The sequence below is a fragment of the Protopterus annectens genome, chromosome 10.part0 (genome assembly GCF_019279795.1).
Source record: "Protopterus annectens isolate FY-2018-M chromosome 10.part0, PAN1.0, whole genome shotgun sequence".
NCBI lineage: Eukaryota > Metazoa > Chordata > Ceratodontiformes > Protopteridae > Protopterus > Protopterus annectens.
The window spans coordinates 1,520,423,933-1,520,445,249 of NC_056744.1; the positions used below are offsets into that span (position 1 = coordinate 1,520,423,933).

At 38.7% G+C, this 21,317-nt stretch overlaps 1 protein-coding gene across 4 annotated transcripts in view; it reads right to left on the minus strand.

The window, feature by feature from the left end:
• The window catches only part of LOC122813703 (zinc-binding protein A33-like), a 596,671-nt gene that overhangs the window by 85,911 nt on the left and 489,443 nt on the right, over positions 1-21,317 (minus strand). For all 4 annotated transcript variants that reach the window (XM_044086161.1, XM_044086160.1, XM_044086159.1 and 1 more), the window contains one exon: positions 8,290-8,346. In XM_044086161.1, the coding sequence (XP_043942096.1) occupies positions 8,290-8,346 (57 nt within the window). The remainder of the gene's footprint in view (positions 1-8,289; positions 8,347-21,317) is intronic.

Consider the following 21,317-nt stretch of genomic DNA (forward strand, 5'->3'; position numbering starts at 1 on the left):
CATAGTGGGGAATACTGGTATACAAGGATTGTACATCAAGTGTACCCATTTGGCAATCATTGGATAGCTGTATATCATCCATCAGTGTCAGAAACTGTTTCGTATCTTTAATTCTGGCTCGAATCAAATTAAGCATAGGTTTCAGTTTAAATTCAAGGTATTCTGACAATGGCTCCATAACTGAACCTCGTCCTGCCACAATAGGTCTACCTGGGGGGTTATATAAGGTCTTATGAATTTTAGGAACCAAGTAGAAATATTGAAAAGAGGGACTATCTTCTGTTATATATAGAAAAAAAGTCCAAGTAGCCACTACAACCAAAACGAAATGAATCCAAAAGGCTACTAGCGGAATCACAAAGATGCTGGAGACGTGAATAAATTCCACACTTTTAATGAAGGTTGTTTAGCGCTTTCATCTAGTACAACTAGACTTCATCAGAACTGCAATTAAATAAAATAACACCATTTAAATAGTAATAAGTACATATCAACACCAATGAGATACACGTATTTAATCCCAGCCCATTTCCTATGTCATCACTTCCTCAGAAAAGGGAACTGGTTTGAAAAAATATATACATGTACAACGCAATGAAAACACCTTAAAAACATTAAAAGTTAAAAAATTATAGAATTAAAAAATTAAAGAATTAAAAACTTGAAAAAGACCCTCCAGTACATGAAACCAAATCTTTTATAAATAACATGGAAATTGAATTGTTATAGTAAACATTATTGAAAATATACAAATGAATACATATTTTGCACCATTAAAATTAATATGTATACCTATTATTAACAAAAAACTGGAATAGAACAATTCCCATCCCTATCAAACACATATCCTAGCTTCTAGGATGGGCTTGATAGATATGCTGTCATTAATGCCAGGCTTTACTGTGGCATTTAAAGTTATTTGCCACTTTACCTCTCTCTCACTTAATAATACCTTCAGGTTTCCACCCCTAGGATTAAGATATAATACATCTAGTATAGCAAATCTGAAGGTTTGGCATCCTGGACTATCCCTAACATGTCTATATAAAGCATTATTGACATCACCCTTTCTAAAAGCATACAAATGGTCGTATATCCTATTTTTCAAATGCCGACCAGTTTTTCCTACATAAAATGCTGGACAGTTATCACATAAAGCGAAATAAATGACATTCTTGGTTTGACAATTTCCTTTCATAAAATAAATCCTATTCTTACTCTGATTTTTAACTTGTATGGTAGGTTCTTCCAGAATATCAAAACAATAATGGCATCTCCCACATTTTACAGTTCCTGTCCTTTTATGCTGATTATGTGTAACTCTTGTATATAATTTGTTTTTCAAATTCTGTCCAATCTTATTTACAAATTTAGGGTGTTTACCTACATGCTCATATATCACCGAGTCACTTTTTAACATACTCCAATTCTGGAAAATAACATTTTTAACTGCAGATGTATGTGTATTGTAGGGTACAACAAAAGCCCTATTAAATTCTTTACTTGTATGAGCAAAGTCTGTGTGTATTTCATTCAATGTTCCATGCCCTAATAGGGGTTTATATGTCTTCCCCCATTCATTTGAAACATACATAACCACATCATCCACCATCTTACTAGGATATCCTCTGTCTTTAAACATAGTACCTATGAATTTCATTTGTCGTACCATGTCCGAATAATCCGAGGTCATGTGGGCCGCCCTGATACACTGTCCTTTAACTATAGTTTTCTTCAAATGGTAAGGATGACAACTGCTGTACTGCAAATATGAATTGCTAAACGTGTCCTTTCTAAAAATCTGAGATTTGAAACCACAGGGGGTATGCGTAATGAGTGTATCTAAATAAGGAAGCTCCCTTGTACTGATATTATATGTAAATTGCAGAAATGTGCTAGTTGTATGCAAATAATTAACAAATTCCTGCACATTTTCCACGTTGCCATCCCAAATCATAAAGACGTCATCCAAAAATCTAAAGTAACCCTTAATATGCTGCATCCATACACTCTTGAATACAAATTCATTCTCCCAATCTAAAAGAACTAGATTAGCATATATAGGACCACTGGCGGCACCCATCGCCACTCCCTTGTTCAGTATGTAATACTCTCCCTCAAAATAAATGAAGTTGTAATCTAATACAATACTCATAAATTCATTAATGAGTTGAATCTTTTCCCAGTTTAGCTGTGTATAGTTCCTTATACAATTTACAAACCTCTCCATACCTTCATCTCTAGGGATACAAGAAAATAAATTCACCACATCAATAGTGACTAAAACCAACTCGTTCTTCCACAAGGATGGTGTTAATCTACTGAGAAAATCCCAAGAATCTTTTATAATATGTGCAACATTCTGATAAATAGGTTTTAACCAATTATCCACAACTTTTCCAAAAGGGAAGGTTTTTGACTTACTACCCGATATAATGGGTCTGTATGGGGGGTGCATTATATCCTTATGGATTTTTGGAATAACAATAATAGTGGCCATCGTAGGATGCTCTACTTTCAAGAATCTGTACAAGTTGTTATCAATTCTATCTTCTATTAATAATTCCTCCAATAAAGCATCAATACGTTGATAGGCTATATTAACCTCACTGATAGATGAAACTTTGTATGTAACAGTATCTTGTAGAATGTTATGAATGGCATTTAGATAGTCATTTGTATCCACAATAACCACACCCCCTCCCTTATCGGGTTGTAAGATTTTTATATCCTTATTAGCTTTTAAGTCACGTAATACATCTTGTTCTTGTTTACTAAAATTAAATCTTACTCCAGACCGTTTTTGTCTGTCAAGTTCATACAATTCATCTATGACCACTTTTTCAAAGCTGGCCAATAAAGGATGTAAAGGAGGGTTGAATGTGCTGTTTTTTCTCAACTGCCCTTCCTGTCTCTTAATATTTGTATCCTTGAAGTAAATGCCTAAATTTAGCTTCCGAACAAATAGCTTAAATTCTACTATGCTATCCACAACATTAAATTTTTGGTTCGGGATGAATTTTATTCCTTTTCCAAACAAATCAAAATGAACATCTTGTATCTCTAAGGATGTATAATTATAAATATAAAAGTCTCCCCTTCCATATTGTATTGCATTATACTTAACAATGTCAGAATGGTCCGAAAGGGTTACCTTTGATTCCTGTTGTATCTGTGTTGTGTGTGATAAGGAGTCCATCGTCCCCCTTTTTTCTTCCCTACATGTTCCCATTCTGTTTCTTCACCTAAAAAAGTTTGTAAATCTCCATTTGAACCCCACCCATCCCTCTCAGAAAATATGCGTTTTCTAAACGGAGCTTGTTTAGTTTCATTTACCTTTTCCCAATGATAAACTTTACCTTCCTTATATTGCTGCATATCCCTCCATAACTTTGCACATTTCCTGTTAAAAATCTTATTATTATTGTTTTTAACATATTGGTATTGTTTATCATACAATTCATGCCACTCATCAAACAATAAATCTTGTGTGATATGAACATTCAAATCGTCAACTTCTTTCATAAGCCTACACACTTTACCATCATTACATTTAAGAATAAATTTCATAAAGGTAATGCCAAAGTTATCGAACATTTCATTACATTCCTGTAAAACTTCACTAGACATGTCTACCCCCATAGGTTTTTTAAAAAACCTAAGCCCCATGGGCACAATTCATAAAGATATGCATTGATTTAAATATGCATTTTCAGTTTGTATACTTTTAATAACATTTAGTTTTTTACCAAATAAATGAATCATATCCTTGAGCGTTCCATCATTAAATCCACTATTATTCACATTATTTACTGCATTATTATTTCGAAAATCAAAATCATGAACTTCGGAAAGAAATGTCTCTAGGCCACAGTGTTTATATTCAGTCCCACCCCTCCGGGGTTTATCAGATATTAAAACGCAATTGGATTTAGAAACACAATTAGTTTTTGAAGCAGTACCTTTAATACCATTGTGAACAACAACAGAATATGTACGCTTCAGTACCGTTCTTTTAGGTATCGCCCCCAATGTACTTCTCCTGTCCTCCATATGGTTACCGTTGTCCAGTGTTTCAATACTGTCCTGTTCTTGTTGGTCGGTAACAATACAATGAGAGGTCCCAAGATTATGATTCGAAGCACCACCAAATGGCATTAATGACAGCATATCTACCAAGCCCATCCTAGAAGCTAGGATATGTGTTTGATAGAGATGGGAATTGTTCTATTCCAGTTTCTTGTTAATAATAGGTATACATATTAATTTTAATGGTGCAAAATATGTATTCATTTGTATATTTTCAATAATGTTTACTATAACAATTCAATTTCCATGTTATTTATAAAAGATTTGGTTTCATGTACTGGAGGGTCTTTTTCAAGTTTTTAATTCTTTAATTTTTTAATTCTATAATTTTTTAACTTTTAATGTTTTTAAGGTGTTTTCATTGCGTTGTGCATGTATATATTTTTTCAAACCAGTTCCCTTTTCTGAGGAAGTGATGACATAGGAAATGGGCTGGGATTAAATACGTGCATCTCATTGGTGTTGATATGTACTTATTACTATTTAAATGGTGTTATTTTATTTAATTGCAGTTCTGATGAAGTCTAGTTGTACTAGATGAAAGCGCTAAACAACCGTGTGTATTAACCTGTTACCTGTTCTTGAAAACACAACTTATTGAATGTCAGAAACTGGAACAATACCCAGTGAAGCCTTTTTTGCAATGTCAAAGCCTTCTTAAACAACCCATACTGTACGTTGCAACTATGTGTGTCTGTATGTGTGTGTGTGTGTGTGTGTGTGTGTGTGTGTGTGTGTGTGTGTGTGTGTGTGTGTGTGTGTGTGTGTGTGTGTGTGTGTGTGTCTTGTGCAGTACTACTGTAAGGGAACATATGTGGGAATGCGGAGTGTAAGAATACTTTTAAATCAACAATCTACATTAGAATTATGTCTTAAAAGGGAGTAGCCTAGAGGGCTAAACTCAGGAAGTTAGTTCCTCTTAGACTATCATTTGAAGACAGATGTGGAAGTGTTGAGTTAATCATGTAGGGCAAAAGATAGAGGCAGGGGCAGAGTCTGGAATAGGGTTAGCCCCTTTTCCTGACTCTGCCTCTAACTTTTGCCCTACATTACCTTATGAAAAACCCAGGTGCCATTTTTCAGCAAAGTCCCAGGGAGTTAAAGAGAATAATATAAAGTATTCAAGCATTAAGAAATAATTTCAACTTCAGACTCTCTAATAGCATTTTAAGACAGTATTTTGACTAATTATATGCCTCAGTAATAGTCACTGATTTTGTCCTCTCACTGGATGCTTCACTTTATGTCCACTTGAGGTATTTCAGACAGGCTGTGAACCTACAAAGGGAAACTGATTAGATTACAAAGTAAAGTACAGTTTGTCTCTTCTCAATTAGCTTTTCAGAAGGTGTTCCTTTGGATTCAGCAAATGTCCCCTCAGTAGGTACCGTGGTCTGCTCAGATGAGTAAACATTTAAAATGTATCTCCTGCTTCCCTATATTAAAGTCCCATCATCTGGTCGGGTCACATATGACTGCAGTTCAGCAGGCATTTCCACTACCACTCCTGTCATCATCCATCTTCTTTCCCACTCCAACTTAAGGCAAATGACTTAGCCTGGTTAAAAAGCAGGTAGAAGACTGATAGAATACCTTTATTATAGAACTAATTGTATGTGAATTTGGCCTGATGGCAATTTTTCCCTTGACTGCTTTTTATAATAATTAAATGAAAACTCCAGCCATGCTGGAACTTCCAATGAGTGACCTCTCAGACCTCTTGAATATGAGGCCCATGGGATATATGCAAATGACCCTTATGAACACCAGGTGTTTCAGCTAATTGGCAATTCTGAATGCCCATGACTTGTTTTGTCATTTTAATGGACAATTTCAAGCCAAAAAAGCCAAACCCAACTAGCTGTGGATATGCATATTTTGACCTTGTTATGACCTCATCGGCACAGCACAAGCAAAGTGTTTGACAAAGCATAAGAAACACAGGCTGTTATACCCAGCTGATGTCCATTATCATTAGGGTAATTGGTTTTAATTTGGATTTTATGTTCATATCTGTCTGCCTAGCATTACTTGCACTTGACTCATACTACTTACATTTTGTGTAGCTGATGTATAAGACATTAAGCCAATATCTGAATTCATCTAAGAATTTTATTTGCAGTGTGTATTGATCCCCCTGCAGTACTATTTATTTTGTGTAGCATGGAAAAACTCATACTCTTTTTAGTTAAGTTTTGGAATTCGGTGGATAAAATTCAGTGAAAATGTTGGTGATTATTGCTATGGGTATCTTCCACTTTAAGAAAATTATCTTAATTCAAGATATTACTTGTTGCCTAGTAATCATGGGTTGAAGGTTGGGCATCGGGCTGGCAACTCGACACCATAAAAACCAACTGCCAATCATTAGCAGACCGCTTTGGTGACCCCTAACCAGGAAAAGCCAAAAGACAAACAACAGAGTAGTAGTCTATCACTGCCAAATATTTTTTATCATATTCCCTCAGGACAGTTTTGATTTTCTTTCATGACCTTTTAGGCAATAGTGTAGTCATGATAAGTTCTCTCTGAGTTGGCTGACATTGTACATAGAAGTGACTGGGTCTATACAAGAAGCTCAAAAGCTTAAAAGAGCGAATGCTGTTTTATCGAGCTGTAAACATCAAAACCACTAAATAGAAAAGACACAGAACAATGATTTTTTTTCCCAGGGAAAAAAAAATCACTTGGCCATTTTTGGGACTTTGCCATTTCTTTCACTGTGGTGAGTTGGTATATTTAAGTAGATGGGGTGTGGGGGCAAAGCCCCCCACTTTATTTTGTGTTTGCCTTTGTTGTTTTTTTTTTTGTTTTTTGTTTTTTGTTTTTTTTTTTTTGCAGAGCAGCGATTTTTTTCCATGGGAAAAAAAAATAGCTGTTCTATGTCTTCGCTATTTAGTGGTTTTGATGCTCACAGCTCGATAAAAGAGCATTTACTCTTTTGTTTTCGAGCTTATAATATAAACCCAAGTGACCCACTATGAAAACTTTTTTAGCCTTCATTTAATACTTGGTCACCACACAGACATTGTTGCTATTTATCTGCACTTGGTCAGCTCTTGATGACCTTCATGCATCTGTCTAAGGACTTCTACTGTCTGCAAAGCTGGCACAACAATTAAATTTTGGTACAACAAAAGCCCTTCTTATTTGTGCACTGACTGTAAATAGCTTGCACAGCAAATGTTTTGTCTCTGTCCACCTGTCTTTTTTTACATAATTAATGATTATTTGTAGAATAGTTTCTTGTCTGGTAGCCTCATTGTCACAGATTGGTCATGCATGACACTTTTCACATTGTATCTCCTGTATCTGGGATAGGGACTAATTGGTCCAGAGAGTTTTTTTATTTATGAAGGCTAGAAATCTATAGGCATACATATAAGCCTCACAGTTTATGGAGGGATAGTTAAAGTCTCCAAGGACAATGGTTTGGCATAATATAAAGGGACTCCATACTGGTTAGGTAGTAGGTATAGACTGAGAAGGACATAGAGGGGGTCCTGTAGTTAGCTATGATGTGATAAGGAGCTTTGTTTACAGTAAGCTTGACATTGAGGAGTTCCAAATCATTATTTTGTCTAACAAGACTGGAGTTCAGATTTTGTTTAAGAATACAGAGATACCTTCACCTTTAAAATGTGTAAGAACACTTCTGCAGTATCAGTTCGGTGAGTGCAACAGAAGACATAAAATAGGAAATAAGAGGCTAATTACATTTTCTGAGGTAAGAAACTGTGTGTGTGTGTGTGTGTGTGTGTGTGTGTGTGTGTGTGTGTGTGTGTGTGTGTGTGTGTGTGTGTGTGAGAGAGAGACAGAGAGAGAGGGAAACAGTGCCTGAGTGTACATGTGTATAGGGTGAATAAGAAATGCTGCATATAATGTGAAAACTAATCGATTCTAATTCTCATGGATAATGAAATAAGTAACAAGCACTTTCATGTGGCCTTAAAATACATAAATAAATATATAAAGAAAAAAAGTCATTATAAGAATATTATCACTATAAGAACACTTTAAAAATAGCCTTAGAGACCATTTAAAAAGTTCTAAGATACTACTGCAGCAAGCAGGCAGTGAATTCCACAGGCAAGGAACACAATGAACATAAGCAAGGAAAGCAATTCTGCTGATCCCCTTTACTTATTTAGCGATTATGTAAAAAGGTATTACATTAAAAATGTACAGGAGAAAACTTACTTTCGGATTTGGGGCTTTTTACAACTTGTTCTGCAGGAGTGATTGCTCTAGCTGGAACTAAAATGAAAGGAAATGTGGTTAAAAGAAAAAGAAATCAAACTGCACTATTTTACTATATTTAACACAAATTTTTAAATGCTTAACAGAGGGCATACTATTTATGAAACATGATCCAAACAGCTGATGATTATGCACATAACTGTCATGTCACAGTGAAACAAATATATCTGCCAAAGGGTTACATAGTGTTACTAAGGTACACATCATCAAAGCATTTATATACACGTTATGGCCATCATCATAACCCACAGCCAATTAGAAACTGTTAGCTCAGCTTGAGTGAAGCTACACTCAGATTGTACTAGCTACAATTAAATTCTGGCTCCTCAAATGAACTGACCTAAACTAATCTTATCCCTAGAATATGAATATGACCAAAATTAAAAAAAAAGAAACTACAACATGTGAACAAAAGCAACAGCCATCCAAAATAGCCCTGATCTCACATGACTGAACTAAATATGACTGAATAACCTAAAATATAATTAAAAATGAAAAAAAATCTAACTTATTCCTCACTGCACTTCTAAATAACATGATAAGTTTATGTGACACCTTCAAAATATATATGAACCCCAAGTTCAGTTAGCAGTTAGGATGTTGAACACGCATGAGTGGCCGCTGTCAGCTCACCCATCCTATGAGGAAGGAGTCAACTGTTGCTCAGTACAAGTTGCCACTGTGTAACTGCAATGGTCAGGGAAGTCTGTATGTAGAGATACACTATTCACTTCCCACAACAGACAGCATGCAGTGGAGCTCATGGGAGCTGTCACAGTGGACAGACAACCAAGGGGAAAGTTACCTCAGTCCATAAGACCTGGAAACGTTCCAGCTCCTGCCACATGAATCTTCCCCTTGGGGGCCAAATTAGCTGATTTTCCAGGAAAGAATACGTTGCAGGACTTTTGCCTAGCCTCAGGATACCTGGTCCTTGTCCCTGATGGAACAAATTGATTAACTGGATAAACATAGAGATGGGGCATGATTGTATGTGGAACAGGAGGGACATGTCTCCTCCAACCTCAGGATACACTCTGTTGTCCCTCCATTACTGACGTACAACATGAGAAGTTACTTGCAAGCAAAATGCATCCTGCAAATATATTAATTTCAGCCAATGAAACTTTTCACCACTTTACAATTAACAAAAAAGTAGTTCACCTTATGTTTGCAGCCACATTGACAAATACTTGTCTTCGACTCTGAGCACTGTTCCAGTTTCTTGGGGAACTGGTCCATTCCATGCCATTACTGTTGCAGTGATTTGAGTATTTTTATTGATGAATTACACTGTTGCCAGGTGTCACTCCTGCCCCTTGCTCCTACCCCTGGACTTGGCCTGAATGAACCAGTAAAGATTTAAAACGTATAAACTGAAAAGTCATGTGTATTGACAACCCATGTAGCTGAAACACTGGCATGTCCATATCAGATAATTTTCATATATTCCATGAGCCACTACTACTTAAGGTTTAAGGTACTACACAGAAATATCTTTAGTTTAGCTAGGTCTTCCTTGGAGTTTTTACTGAATGGTTTGTCTGTGTGACCTTTTTACCCTTGGCTTTGGATAAAATGTATTGTCTCTGCTTTGTTAATGTACTATGCACAACTCTGTAATATTTAGTCTTTGTATAATATTTTGCTTGTGATTTGCACGTTGCTTCCTGGGTCATGGTTAAAAATTGGCTGTTCACTAGTCCACTTATCTGGTTATCAAACTGAAATAAATAAAGCAAAAGTTTCTGCACTTATGCATGTTTGTGCTATACTGAATCAAGTGCTTGCCAGAACAAATCAGTTGGTAAAATCCTTCAAAAATGATTTTGTCCTACATTCACTGTGCAGCTGAAAGTTTGTTATTGTGGCATGGAAAATCGAGACACAAAGTACTTTGTATCAGATGCAACCGCTGACCTCATAGTGTTGTTCTGCTGTCAGGTGAAAAATTACGTAACTTCAGACTTTGAATGTTTCATATTATTTATATTAAGACAGTTTCATATCAATTTTTCTCTAAATTGTTGCCTCTTGTGTATATGTCCATGTTTTGTCTCACAGCATCAGGGCACTTGAGGACAAGTCAATCAGTCAGTTACATCCTTTAAAAATAATTTGCTGTCCTACACTCACTCCACACCCTCTAAAACTTGTTATTGTGGTAATTAGAGTAATTGGGAATAAATCAAGTAGCATTGTTTTACTCACAGACATACAGTTATGTGGCTTTTACGCAATACCTGGAAGACTGAAAGTACAGAGGCATAAAGTCACTGTTATGTCTGCTACATGTTATTAGAAGGGGTGGCTGAGAGATTTGCACACTGTAGTACTTAAAATTGTTCGATGTGCTTTGTTTTCTGTGGCATTGTATTCATTTAGTGCAAACTGCCAGTCATGGTATAGTTAATACTGTGAAACTAGTAAGACTGTTTGATTATGATTTCTTTTTTTGTTTGTTTTTTGACTCCTGTCCCTTAGGTCAGTGTAGTCAACTACGTGGTCCTTACGTCAATTGAATTTGAGACCCCTGTATTAATATACAACATTTTATTCATATTCATACTGGTGTGAAGGAGAATTAGCCCAACCCCTTAATGTAAACTGTCCATCCAATGTCCAGGTTTACATGCCTTAAGGGCAACTTCTGCTTACTACCCTGGGAAGCTGCTAAAAATAAACTTAACGATATTGAATTGTACAAAGTGAAAACGCATTTTCTTTTTGCATGAAGGATATTTACTCCTCTAATCCTCTAACAAAAAACAATAAGTTGCTGCTGCAGCTATGGAAAGAAAATGTAGTTTGTTGGATATCATCCTTTTTAGTTGATTAAAAGGTCTCAAGAGACTGTTACATCTTGACAAGAGCTTTCCTTCTAGTAAAGTTTGTTAATAGGCAGGCAATAGTTGCAAAATTAGATGCAAACTTTCTGTCATATTTAGCTAGTCTAAGAAAAGCCACTACCTATTTTTAGTAAAGGGCACATGCCAGTTTTTATGTCATCTATTGCTTCTAGTTGTGGTCTTTTATCCCTCACACCCTTAGTATTTGGGTTTCACCATACCCAGTTTAATCTTCTTTGTATTTAAAGTCAAGCATGTCTATCTTATGGTTTTTATCACAGCCTACACTTTAGTTAAGGGAGAATTTCAGTCATATAAATGAATAACCTTAGTATGCAGCAGTATATCTGGAGTAGAGTTCCAATATTTTATCCATTAGGCTCTGAAAGTTAGCTGGGGGTCACTTTAGTCTAAAATGTTACAAATACACACTAAAATAGACCACCTGGTGTTACAAAAGCTGTTACTGCCTTGGCGGGGGGTGGAATAAGTGATATATGCCAGTATCCTTGTGTCAAGTCTAGTGTGGTCTAGTATCGGTACTTCCCCAAATTCTCCAAGCTCATCAATTCTAGGCATGGGATAGTTATCAAACTTTTAAACTTTATTTAGTTTCATTTTAAATTTTATTTAGTTTCAAAGTCATTAAATAATCCAATACATCCCTCCAATTAAGAGACCCGGCTGGTCCATTCACTCTGTGACTCATATCTCATTTAGTTTGAGCATTGTTTGGACTTCTCTTACAGTTTTTGTTACTCTAATACTCTGTTCAGTCTAGTCTTCATTCTAGGGGTTATTCCTATGTTATCTTCTGTTATATTTGCTCTCCCCACATTACCCATAGCTGTACTTTCAAAGGATATTTCTAATTATAGGCAGTAGGATCAAGTGACATTTATACACAGGATGGGGTGCAGTTTTCTGACATTCTTCACAAGAAACACAGACATTCTCTATCTTTTTCAGTATGGCTGGCCAGTAAAATGTGGTAATATAGTTCAAAAGTCTTCCCTCACCCCATCCGTTGCCAATTTGATTGCACTAGGTGTTATAATACAGTGCAGCAACTGCATTATGTTTACTGATTGTACTATCAATTGGTAGAAACATTGCACAATCTTCAATAGATGTAAATATTTAAAAAAGAGGGAGGCAAACCTCTCACATGTATCCACTCTTGGTAGACATCACACATCCACATCACCACATCAATCACAACACACCACTAAGCCCATAACTTAATACTGAGGCTGTAAATAATGTTTTCCAAAGCCTCCTAGAACATTACCTAAAGCATCTCAGCCTTCACTACACCAGGCTGCACCTACTCCTTCCCCACTCCTATATACTGCCAATCCACACAGATCACACAAGAGTCAACAGGAAAGCTGGCCTAAGCCCATATGGCCCACTAAGTCTGCTGTCACACAGGGAAATGACTTAATCATAGGTGATGTATAGTTAGCACACTCACCACACTAGGGGTCCAAATGGAGAGATGATGAAATCAGCAAGAAAAGGAAAGTATTATTTATTGTTGGAAATGAATTCATCCTCTAAGTCTTGGTGAGTACCTATACATGGTAGACCCTGTTTTTAAAAATCTGTCCAAGAAGACACTGATATAGGGACTGTATTTTATATAGCATACATCATGGAGAGAGGTAAAAAAATAAAAAAAAAACAGCTGGGTGCACAGGTCCCAGGATAAAAAAAGTGTTCAATGCTGGCATAAGACTAGTATCAGGACTGGAAAAAATATCAGTTTAGAATCCTCAAGACATGGAAGCATTCCGACAACAGGGTTATGTCAAGCTCAGGGGGAGGATGCCCCCTGTTGTAGAAGGTAGTAGTAGTCCACAAAAAAAACACAAAAATTGACAGGCGAAAAAAGAGCCATAAAGATGATAGAGTAACTTAGTGAGGATAAGGAAGAATTGTGTATTTTTGCTCTTATGCAAGAAATCCATAATTTCCAAATAGAACATAATTAATAAGATTAAGACAGAAATTAGAGGAAAGAATAATACCTGCACAACAAACACTGTCAAAATCTTAAAATGCAAATCTATATTCATTAATATAACAGATCCATGAAAAACTTACATAAACCAAGAAACTCTGGGCTGCCTGGAAAAAGAAGCAACAGAAGAAGAGCAAAAATATAAAGAGCAAAACCCATAGATTTTTGAAAGGTATAAAAAAGAGGCATGGACATAGGAAAGAAAAAGAGATCTCATATGGTGCAATATTTATGTAAAGGCGAAAGCTAAACTAATCAATATAAAAAAGCTCCAAAGATATTTGAAGATAAATACAGGCAAAAGTACACAGATATAGAAAATTTCACAATAAAAAATAAGAACCATAGGGGGAATGTAGAACAGAGGATTAGTAAGGTAGAAGTCAAACAAACAGAAACTGAAGTTATGGATTATCTGCAAAGTGAAGGATTTAGTGTAGAAAATCCATAGTCGGAAGAAGCAGTGTTATGGTACTGTGAAAGCACTTACTACAGTAAAGTGTCTGTTGAGCTAGTTATTTAGCTTTGTTTTGGGCTCACCTTTGACATATTTTGTTATTTGGACTTCCTCTTCTTGGTGTGACCATTCATCTGAGCTCCTGGATTTCCTAGTATACAAAAAATAGAAAGCAGCGGGGAAAGTAGAAACGAGGATTAGTAATGGAGAAGTTAAAGAAATAGAAACTGAAGTAATAGATTACCTACAAAGTGAAGGATTTAAATACAACACAGATAATGTCACCACATGATGGAACAATGAGTCCCCAAACTAAGGAGAAAACAGGTGGTGTGGGAAGCATCTGAAGACTTGCCACATGATGATGCTCTACAGCCTGCTTTAGGAAACTGGTACAAAAGTTCAGTTGAAGTTGCACAGCAAGGGAAGGAACAGGAAACATTGGTAACTCTGACACCGGCATTGTTGTGGAGGAATGGACCAATGAGTTCCCATATGAAGGAGAAGCAAATAACACAGTATACATTTAAAAAGGATATGTCACTGGAACATGTTCTGGAACTTTCTGTAGAATGATCACAGGAAAAAGAGGGCAAAGAATTTGCTCTCAGTTTAGAAGAAAATGATAAAAAGAGAAGAGTTGTTTGATGTAATAGAGATGGACAGACATATTGAGATTGATGAAAGAAATAAAATACAGAAAGTAAATAACACACAATGTTAGAAGTCTGAAAAAAAAACAGATGAACAAAGTAATGAAGGCTATTAAGAGAAATTCAAGTAATGTAAAATAAGTAAATAGGATATATCACTGTGCAGGTAAATTAATAACAGATAAAGTCTTACCACAAAAACATAAAGCAATAATGGAAAGAAAGGGAAGAAATAAAATTAGACTAGGGAAGCATCAAACAGGGAAAACTGTAATGCAGTTAAGACAAGAAATGACACTGTTTGAAGAATATAGAAGAGGGAGCATATCTACAACAATACTTAGAAAGCAAGATGTGCTAAAAACAATGTGCAGTATCAAAGCAGCCAATGATCTATCATACACTATTGCAAATAATAAATGGAAGATATCGGCACAGGCAGAAAAATTTAGAAAATATGCATCCAATATTGATGAACCAAAAAAGTTTTACAGAAAACCGGGAAACAAAACATAAAGAATAGAAAAACTACCAAAAAAGAAGAAATGGGCACACTGTAGACAATTATTTATGAAGACCCTGTGGAACATAACAAAGATGTTGAATGGATAGAAAAAAATAAAAGAAACAGTAAGGAGTTCAAATATAGAAGATTTGAAATGGGATGAGGCAACCTCCAAAGAAATTGAAGCAAAATTAATAAAAGCTCCTAAATGGAAAACCTCCAGCCTAATATTAACATACTTACACAAAGATTTAGCCCTGAGTAAAAATTACTTATATGTGCATCCCAACAGATACCAACCTGGTTAATAACAGGAAAAAATATTCTTTTCCTTAAGAGTAAAGCTGTAAGCTAAAAACTATAGACCAAAAACGTCCCTTCTGATGATGTACAAACTATATGCTAGAATTGTTGCGGACAGAGTTTATTGTCATTTGGAAAAAAAAACTCACTCATGGCAATAGAACAAAAGGTTTATAAAAGAAAGTCATATGGAACAAAGGATCATTTGTTGCTAAATAAAGCTATAATACAGAATTGTAAAAAGGGGAAGAATCTAAGTATGGCATGAATAAATTACAAAAAAAGCATTTGACGGCATCCCAGATTCATGGGTAAAGGAGTGCTTATAAATGTATAACAAATCCTAGATTGATCAATTACATTACAGTAGACATGAAACAGTGGCAATCCACTTTGCAGTGAAGCCATAATAAAGTGCTAATTATTATCTCAGGAATAAAAATCAGAAGGGGTAGATCGAGGGTGATTCTTTGTCACTGCTGCTGTTTTGTCTTGATCTTAACCCATTAAGTTGTTTACTTAGGTCATGGTTACAATATGGCTCCCAGAAAACAACTTACAGACTTCTCATCTACCTTTTGTGGATAAGTTAAAACTGTATAGTTCATGGGATGAGGAGATGAAAGCACAATTAGAATTGTTAAAACTTTTTCATATGATATACGAATGTCACTGGTTCTTGATAAATGTAAAAGCAATGTTTACAGCAGGAAAGTTGTAGTACCAAGAAAATATCAATCTGGGTCAGGAATGTGGTATAAAGGAACTTGAACAGGAGGGACTGTATAAATATTTGGGAATTGAAGGATCGTCAATAAAACATGAACACATGAATAAAATCCAGTAAGGAATACTTAAGAAGACTAAGACTATTTTATTTTAGTTGACATTTGCTGACCGGGAATGTCTGACTGAGCTTGCACCCTTTTTCAGCAGCAGCCCATGGAGAAAAGCTCCATAAAGTATGACATACACCATAAAAATATTTACAAACAGTACAGTATATATGAGGTAATATAAACATGCATTATAATGCTTGGATTCCCACTTGTAGCATGAGAGTTTAAAAGGTGTTATTTACAAAAACAGCAATAAAACAATGCGCCGGATTCACGAAGGCTTACACGGAGTCTAAGAGTAGTGTAAGACTCCATGCAGTCTTCGCGGTCCAGGAACAGCCCAAAGTCCGTTTAAGAGTCAGGCTAAAACGGCTCTTACACGGAGTGGGCGTGGCTAAGCTAATCAGCCCACTTGCAGCCGAATAGCATGCAAATGAGGCTGATTAGCGATCCAGGAAGCCAAGAACAGCCCGTGTAAGAGCCGTTTTAGCTGCAGAAATGTACTCAGTTGACAACTGAGTACGTTTCTGCAAACACGGCAATGGAGCCATGTCAGCTCCAAATAAAGGGTGCATATGTTATAGGCAGCATGCCAATGGCCAAATATGTGGCCATTGGCAAGGTAACCCCATGCAAATATCTGAAAAATATAATTTTTTTTTTTCGGCAATTGCCGATGTGTAAACCCAGCGCAGCCCCGCGCAAACGGGCTGCGCTGCATAAAACATAAAAACGAAGGTTTTAAACCTACAAATGTAGGTTTTATGCAATACATGGAATGTCAATGGAGGGACCAGCAGAGGAAAACCAACATGGCCACCGTGTAGTGGTTGCTAAGGGGGGAAGCTGAGTCTAAGAGATGTAACTAAGCATTAGTAGGCAATCTGATGCAAATGAGTGTAAGGATACTGAATTCCACTGTCACATAGCAAATGAGCACATTCTGAGTAGTGTAAGAGTTACATATGGGGGAGGAACAGAGTAGGAGATAGGTGACATCACAGGGGGGAATGGTAGAAAGGGATGGAGTTCATTGGAGGGTAGAGTTACATGACAGATGTCAGACAGATATCAAGGAAAGAGGTGTGCCACTAAGTAAACATGAGAAAGTCAAGAAATGGAAGGTGTACACTGTTGCCTACACCAAAGTTTCTTGCTGGACGTGTATGTGCACGTGTGCGCACCACGAAGCGCGAGTAAGGCAGTGTGCGCGCGTGTAAGGCAGTGTGCACGCGTGTAAGGCAGACTGAGCATGTGGGAGCGTGCTGGGAGATGTTTAACACCGTTTGCGCGGGCGTGCACGCGTTTTAATCCGAATAAGCAGATCCAAAACTGTGTAAGTATGTGTGCGTGCGTGTAAGCCACTGTGAGCGTGTTTCTGCTGGTTTGCACACGGCTCCACCCTGAGGAAACAGAAAGGAAAAAGGAAGCAACAGATGTACTAGGAAGTTAGCAGGGAATACTGCTGGAGCTAGCAGGTGAAAACAATTAGATGCAGGCAATTACACAGGCAGAATACTAGGCCAGCCCAGCACTTAAAATTCTGCAAACAGCAGTGCAGAATGTTTCTCTCAAGAGACACTGCAAGACAGGAGTTAAGTTATCAGAAGTGAAAACTGAAAAAGCTGAACTCAGAGCAGAAATGTTAGGGGCTGCCATAGCTGTCATAATGAGACATAGGCGACTTGCTGAGGGTGGTGACAATGCAGATGGTGCCAGACAACCCGCAGTGAGGAGACGGAGAAGAGTGTACAGGCCCAGGGTCACCTACCACGGGTTACATGAGCTGGAGATAGTAGAGCGCTATAGAGTGGACAGAGACCTCCTGCAGCAAATAGTGGAGCTGTGCAGGCCACGCCTCACACACAGAACCAACAGAGGGGAACCCATCCCAGTGGAAACCAAGGTATGTGTTGGCCTAAGAATACTAGCAACAGGTACCTTCCAGAGACCAACTGGCGATATGATGGGGATATCACAGGCATCAGCTTCCAGGGTACTGCACCAGTTCCTGGATGCCATGTCAGCACATGTCGGTGATCATGTATACTTCCCCAATGCCCCTGAGGTATTGGCCAGACACATGCATCTCTTCCAGCAAATAGCGGAATACCCTGAGGTAGTGGGTGCAATAGACTGCACGCACATACGCATCAAAGCACCTGCCGGCGAGCGGGGTAGGGCATACATCAACCGCAAGGGCTTTCCCTCCATCAACTGCCAGGTCGTGTGTGATGCCCAGGGCATAATAATGAATGTGTGTGCTGGCTGTCCTGGGAGCTACCACGATTCCCACATCTGGCATTTGACGCAGCTGTACCAGACATTTGCCAATGGGGACATCCCGCACGGACACCTAGTGGGGGATGCAGGATATGCACTGGAGCCGTGGCTGATGACACCCATCAGAAACGCACACACACCTGAACAGGAACGCCATAATGAGGCACACGCACAAACACGTAATGTAATAGAGCATGTGTTTGGGCTGCTCAAGTCACGGTTCCGGTGTCTGGACACATCTGGTGGAGCCTTGCAGTACACACCAACTACATGTACCCAAATTGTCATGGTATGTGCTATGCTACATAATATGATCTTGCGAAAACAGCTGCAGCAGGACCAGCATAGGGCTGGGCCAAACAGCCCCCCACCATCGCCAAGGCCACCACAGGCACAGCGTGACTCGGAGGAGGAACAACCTGAGCCTGCCCCAGTAGGCAGAAGGAGGCATGCCCAGTATGCCCTGGCCTTGGCAAAGAGGCAACGATAGCACATACATTGGCTCAGTAGGAACCTTGGGAATGAGACCCCTCTCTGACTCACTCATATAGTAACAGGGATGCCTAACGTGACACAACCTGCTCACAAACATGTACAGGGAAGTGTAATATGTGCATCCGACAGAGGCAGCCCTGCAGCACCACCTGAGGCATGAATGCTATGTGTTAAGTAATGTAACACCAAGTACCATATGCACACCTGAGGACCCCGACTAACATCCTACCCTCAACAAGCAGCATGCCACAACATGACAACGAGATGATGAAGTGCAACAATTGCTGAAGTAATGCAGTTAGGCAAAGGGGACCCAATGTGTGCCAGTCTGGGATGACATACTGAGCATGACATGATGCACCACCTGCTAGGACTGGCGTGCACCTATCAGTGCAGGCCGTATGGATACTGGCAAAGGCTGTTGTCACGCACAGTGTGCCCTGAATAGGTAAGGCTCAAAACACAAACCTATCTCCATAGGTACCAGAAGGGATAAGAATAAGATAAGGGATAAGTTCAAACAGCAAGATGCATGCAGTCTAAGCCCACCCAGTATGGAGAATGTTGATAACTGTGCTGTAACAGAAATCTGAGGCAAGGCTCACAACAGCACCCTAACACTACCAGGTTACACCTCATACTGTGCTGTACATCCTCAAAACTTGGAACAAGCTACAAAAGGAGGGTGACTAGCAAGAATTGTCAAGGATAACCACACCCCATGTTGGTACCACCACAAAAAGCAGCATGGACTAGCCATGCTCAAGTAACAGTGGCTAAAACTGCCCCCCAGTGTATAGCCTGCTACAGACTACTGGCCCAACACCAGGAACTGTATCCGCCCATGCTGGAATACATGAATATATCAAGTCCTCCAAACCACATTATATTGGGCGACTGCAAATACCCAGACACATAGACTGGGAGCATTATACCAGCTGCAACAGTGTAGGACAAAAGTTCATCGAATCCACAAACCAAAAGGCCCAGGAACAACGTACCACCCCCACAAGAGTGGCAAGCATACTGGATGTGATAATCAGCAACATGGGTACGGGATGTCAAGATGAGAAGTGTATTGCTCACTTGTAAAACCAGACCATATAGTAATCACACTGGATATACAAATCCTGACCACAGTCCCTGGCCGGAAAACCACAGTGGAAAACATGTGCTAAGCAATATTTGCACACCTCCAAACTGATGTGGAATCCATTAAAGGTCCTGCAGGTGCAAAATATGGGCCACACCTCAGAACCTGTAATACAGCCATTCCATGAACACTGCCAGGAATGCTTGGATTATGCAGTCCCAAATTAAAACAAGACACAGTGCCTAAATCTGGCATGGTGGACACCAGCCATAACCAAAACATGCAAGAGAATGAGGAAGCTACTACATGATAGAGCAAACATGAACAATGAAGTAATTACTGATCAGTAGTATGGCAATATAATCTGTCCACACATGCAATCCACTAAGGCCAGCCACAACAAGTGGAATCTGTGAATCCTGAGGCAATGTTACACCTGCCCCAAGTACACAGACAACCCCCAACTCCACCCAAGAAATACAAATATATGTGAGAGATGCAACCATCCATCCAAACCGGAGGCAGAGCTCCCCAACTCAGTACACCCAAAACAAGTCAGTAGGAGAAGGTAACCACACACACCACAAACACATACCCACATAGACCTATCACAACTGCAAACCAAACACATAAACACAGAAATACATTCCCGGAGGCAGAAATCACAAACACAGCACACCAACAGAGGCCACTAAAGCAGACACCCAATGAAACAGCCTCCAAACATAGCACATGCAACACATAGCACACAAAGCTGGTGTGCCAAACAGTCACAGGCCAGAAGGAGAAACAACATGCCCGATACAGTTGTAATAGGTGACTCCATAGTCAGACACACTGCTGTCCCGCACACCAGACTGAACAAGGGAAAGGGTACAGTAAGCTGCCTGTAGGCTGCCACAATATGCCACATAACAGAAATATGTAGGTCACTCCAAAGCAAATAGAAATATGATGCAGTCATAGTCCATGCTGGTGTGAATGACCTGAGATGTACTGCCCTAGACTACATGTAAAGAGACACAGATGAGCTATCCGATTATGTAGTCCAGGCCGGTATGACACTCACCATTCACAGCAACCTACCCTTACCAAGAATAATGCCACAGTACAAACACGGAATGATCAGTCATAGCAAGTAGCACACTTACTGGTGTCATTCCAAGGGGATCCAATGTCTGTCTGCTTGGGATGTCATGCTTGACAAGCCATGCAGCTGCCCTTGGGATGGCCTGCACCTGTTACCCTGGGCGTCTGAATATTGGATAAGGCCTTTGCCACCTCCATACAGCCTTCTGTAGGCAAGGCTGAAAAGACTGACCCACCACCCGAGAAAACATAAGTGGGAAGAAACATAAGGGAAATGCTGACCAATGCCAGATGTGTACACCCCAATATGCATGCTCCCGAGGCCATCCCCAGAATAGAGAACATCGATGTCTGTGCAGTGACAGAAACCTGCTGC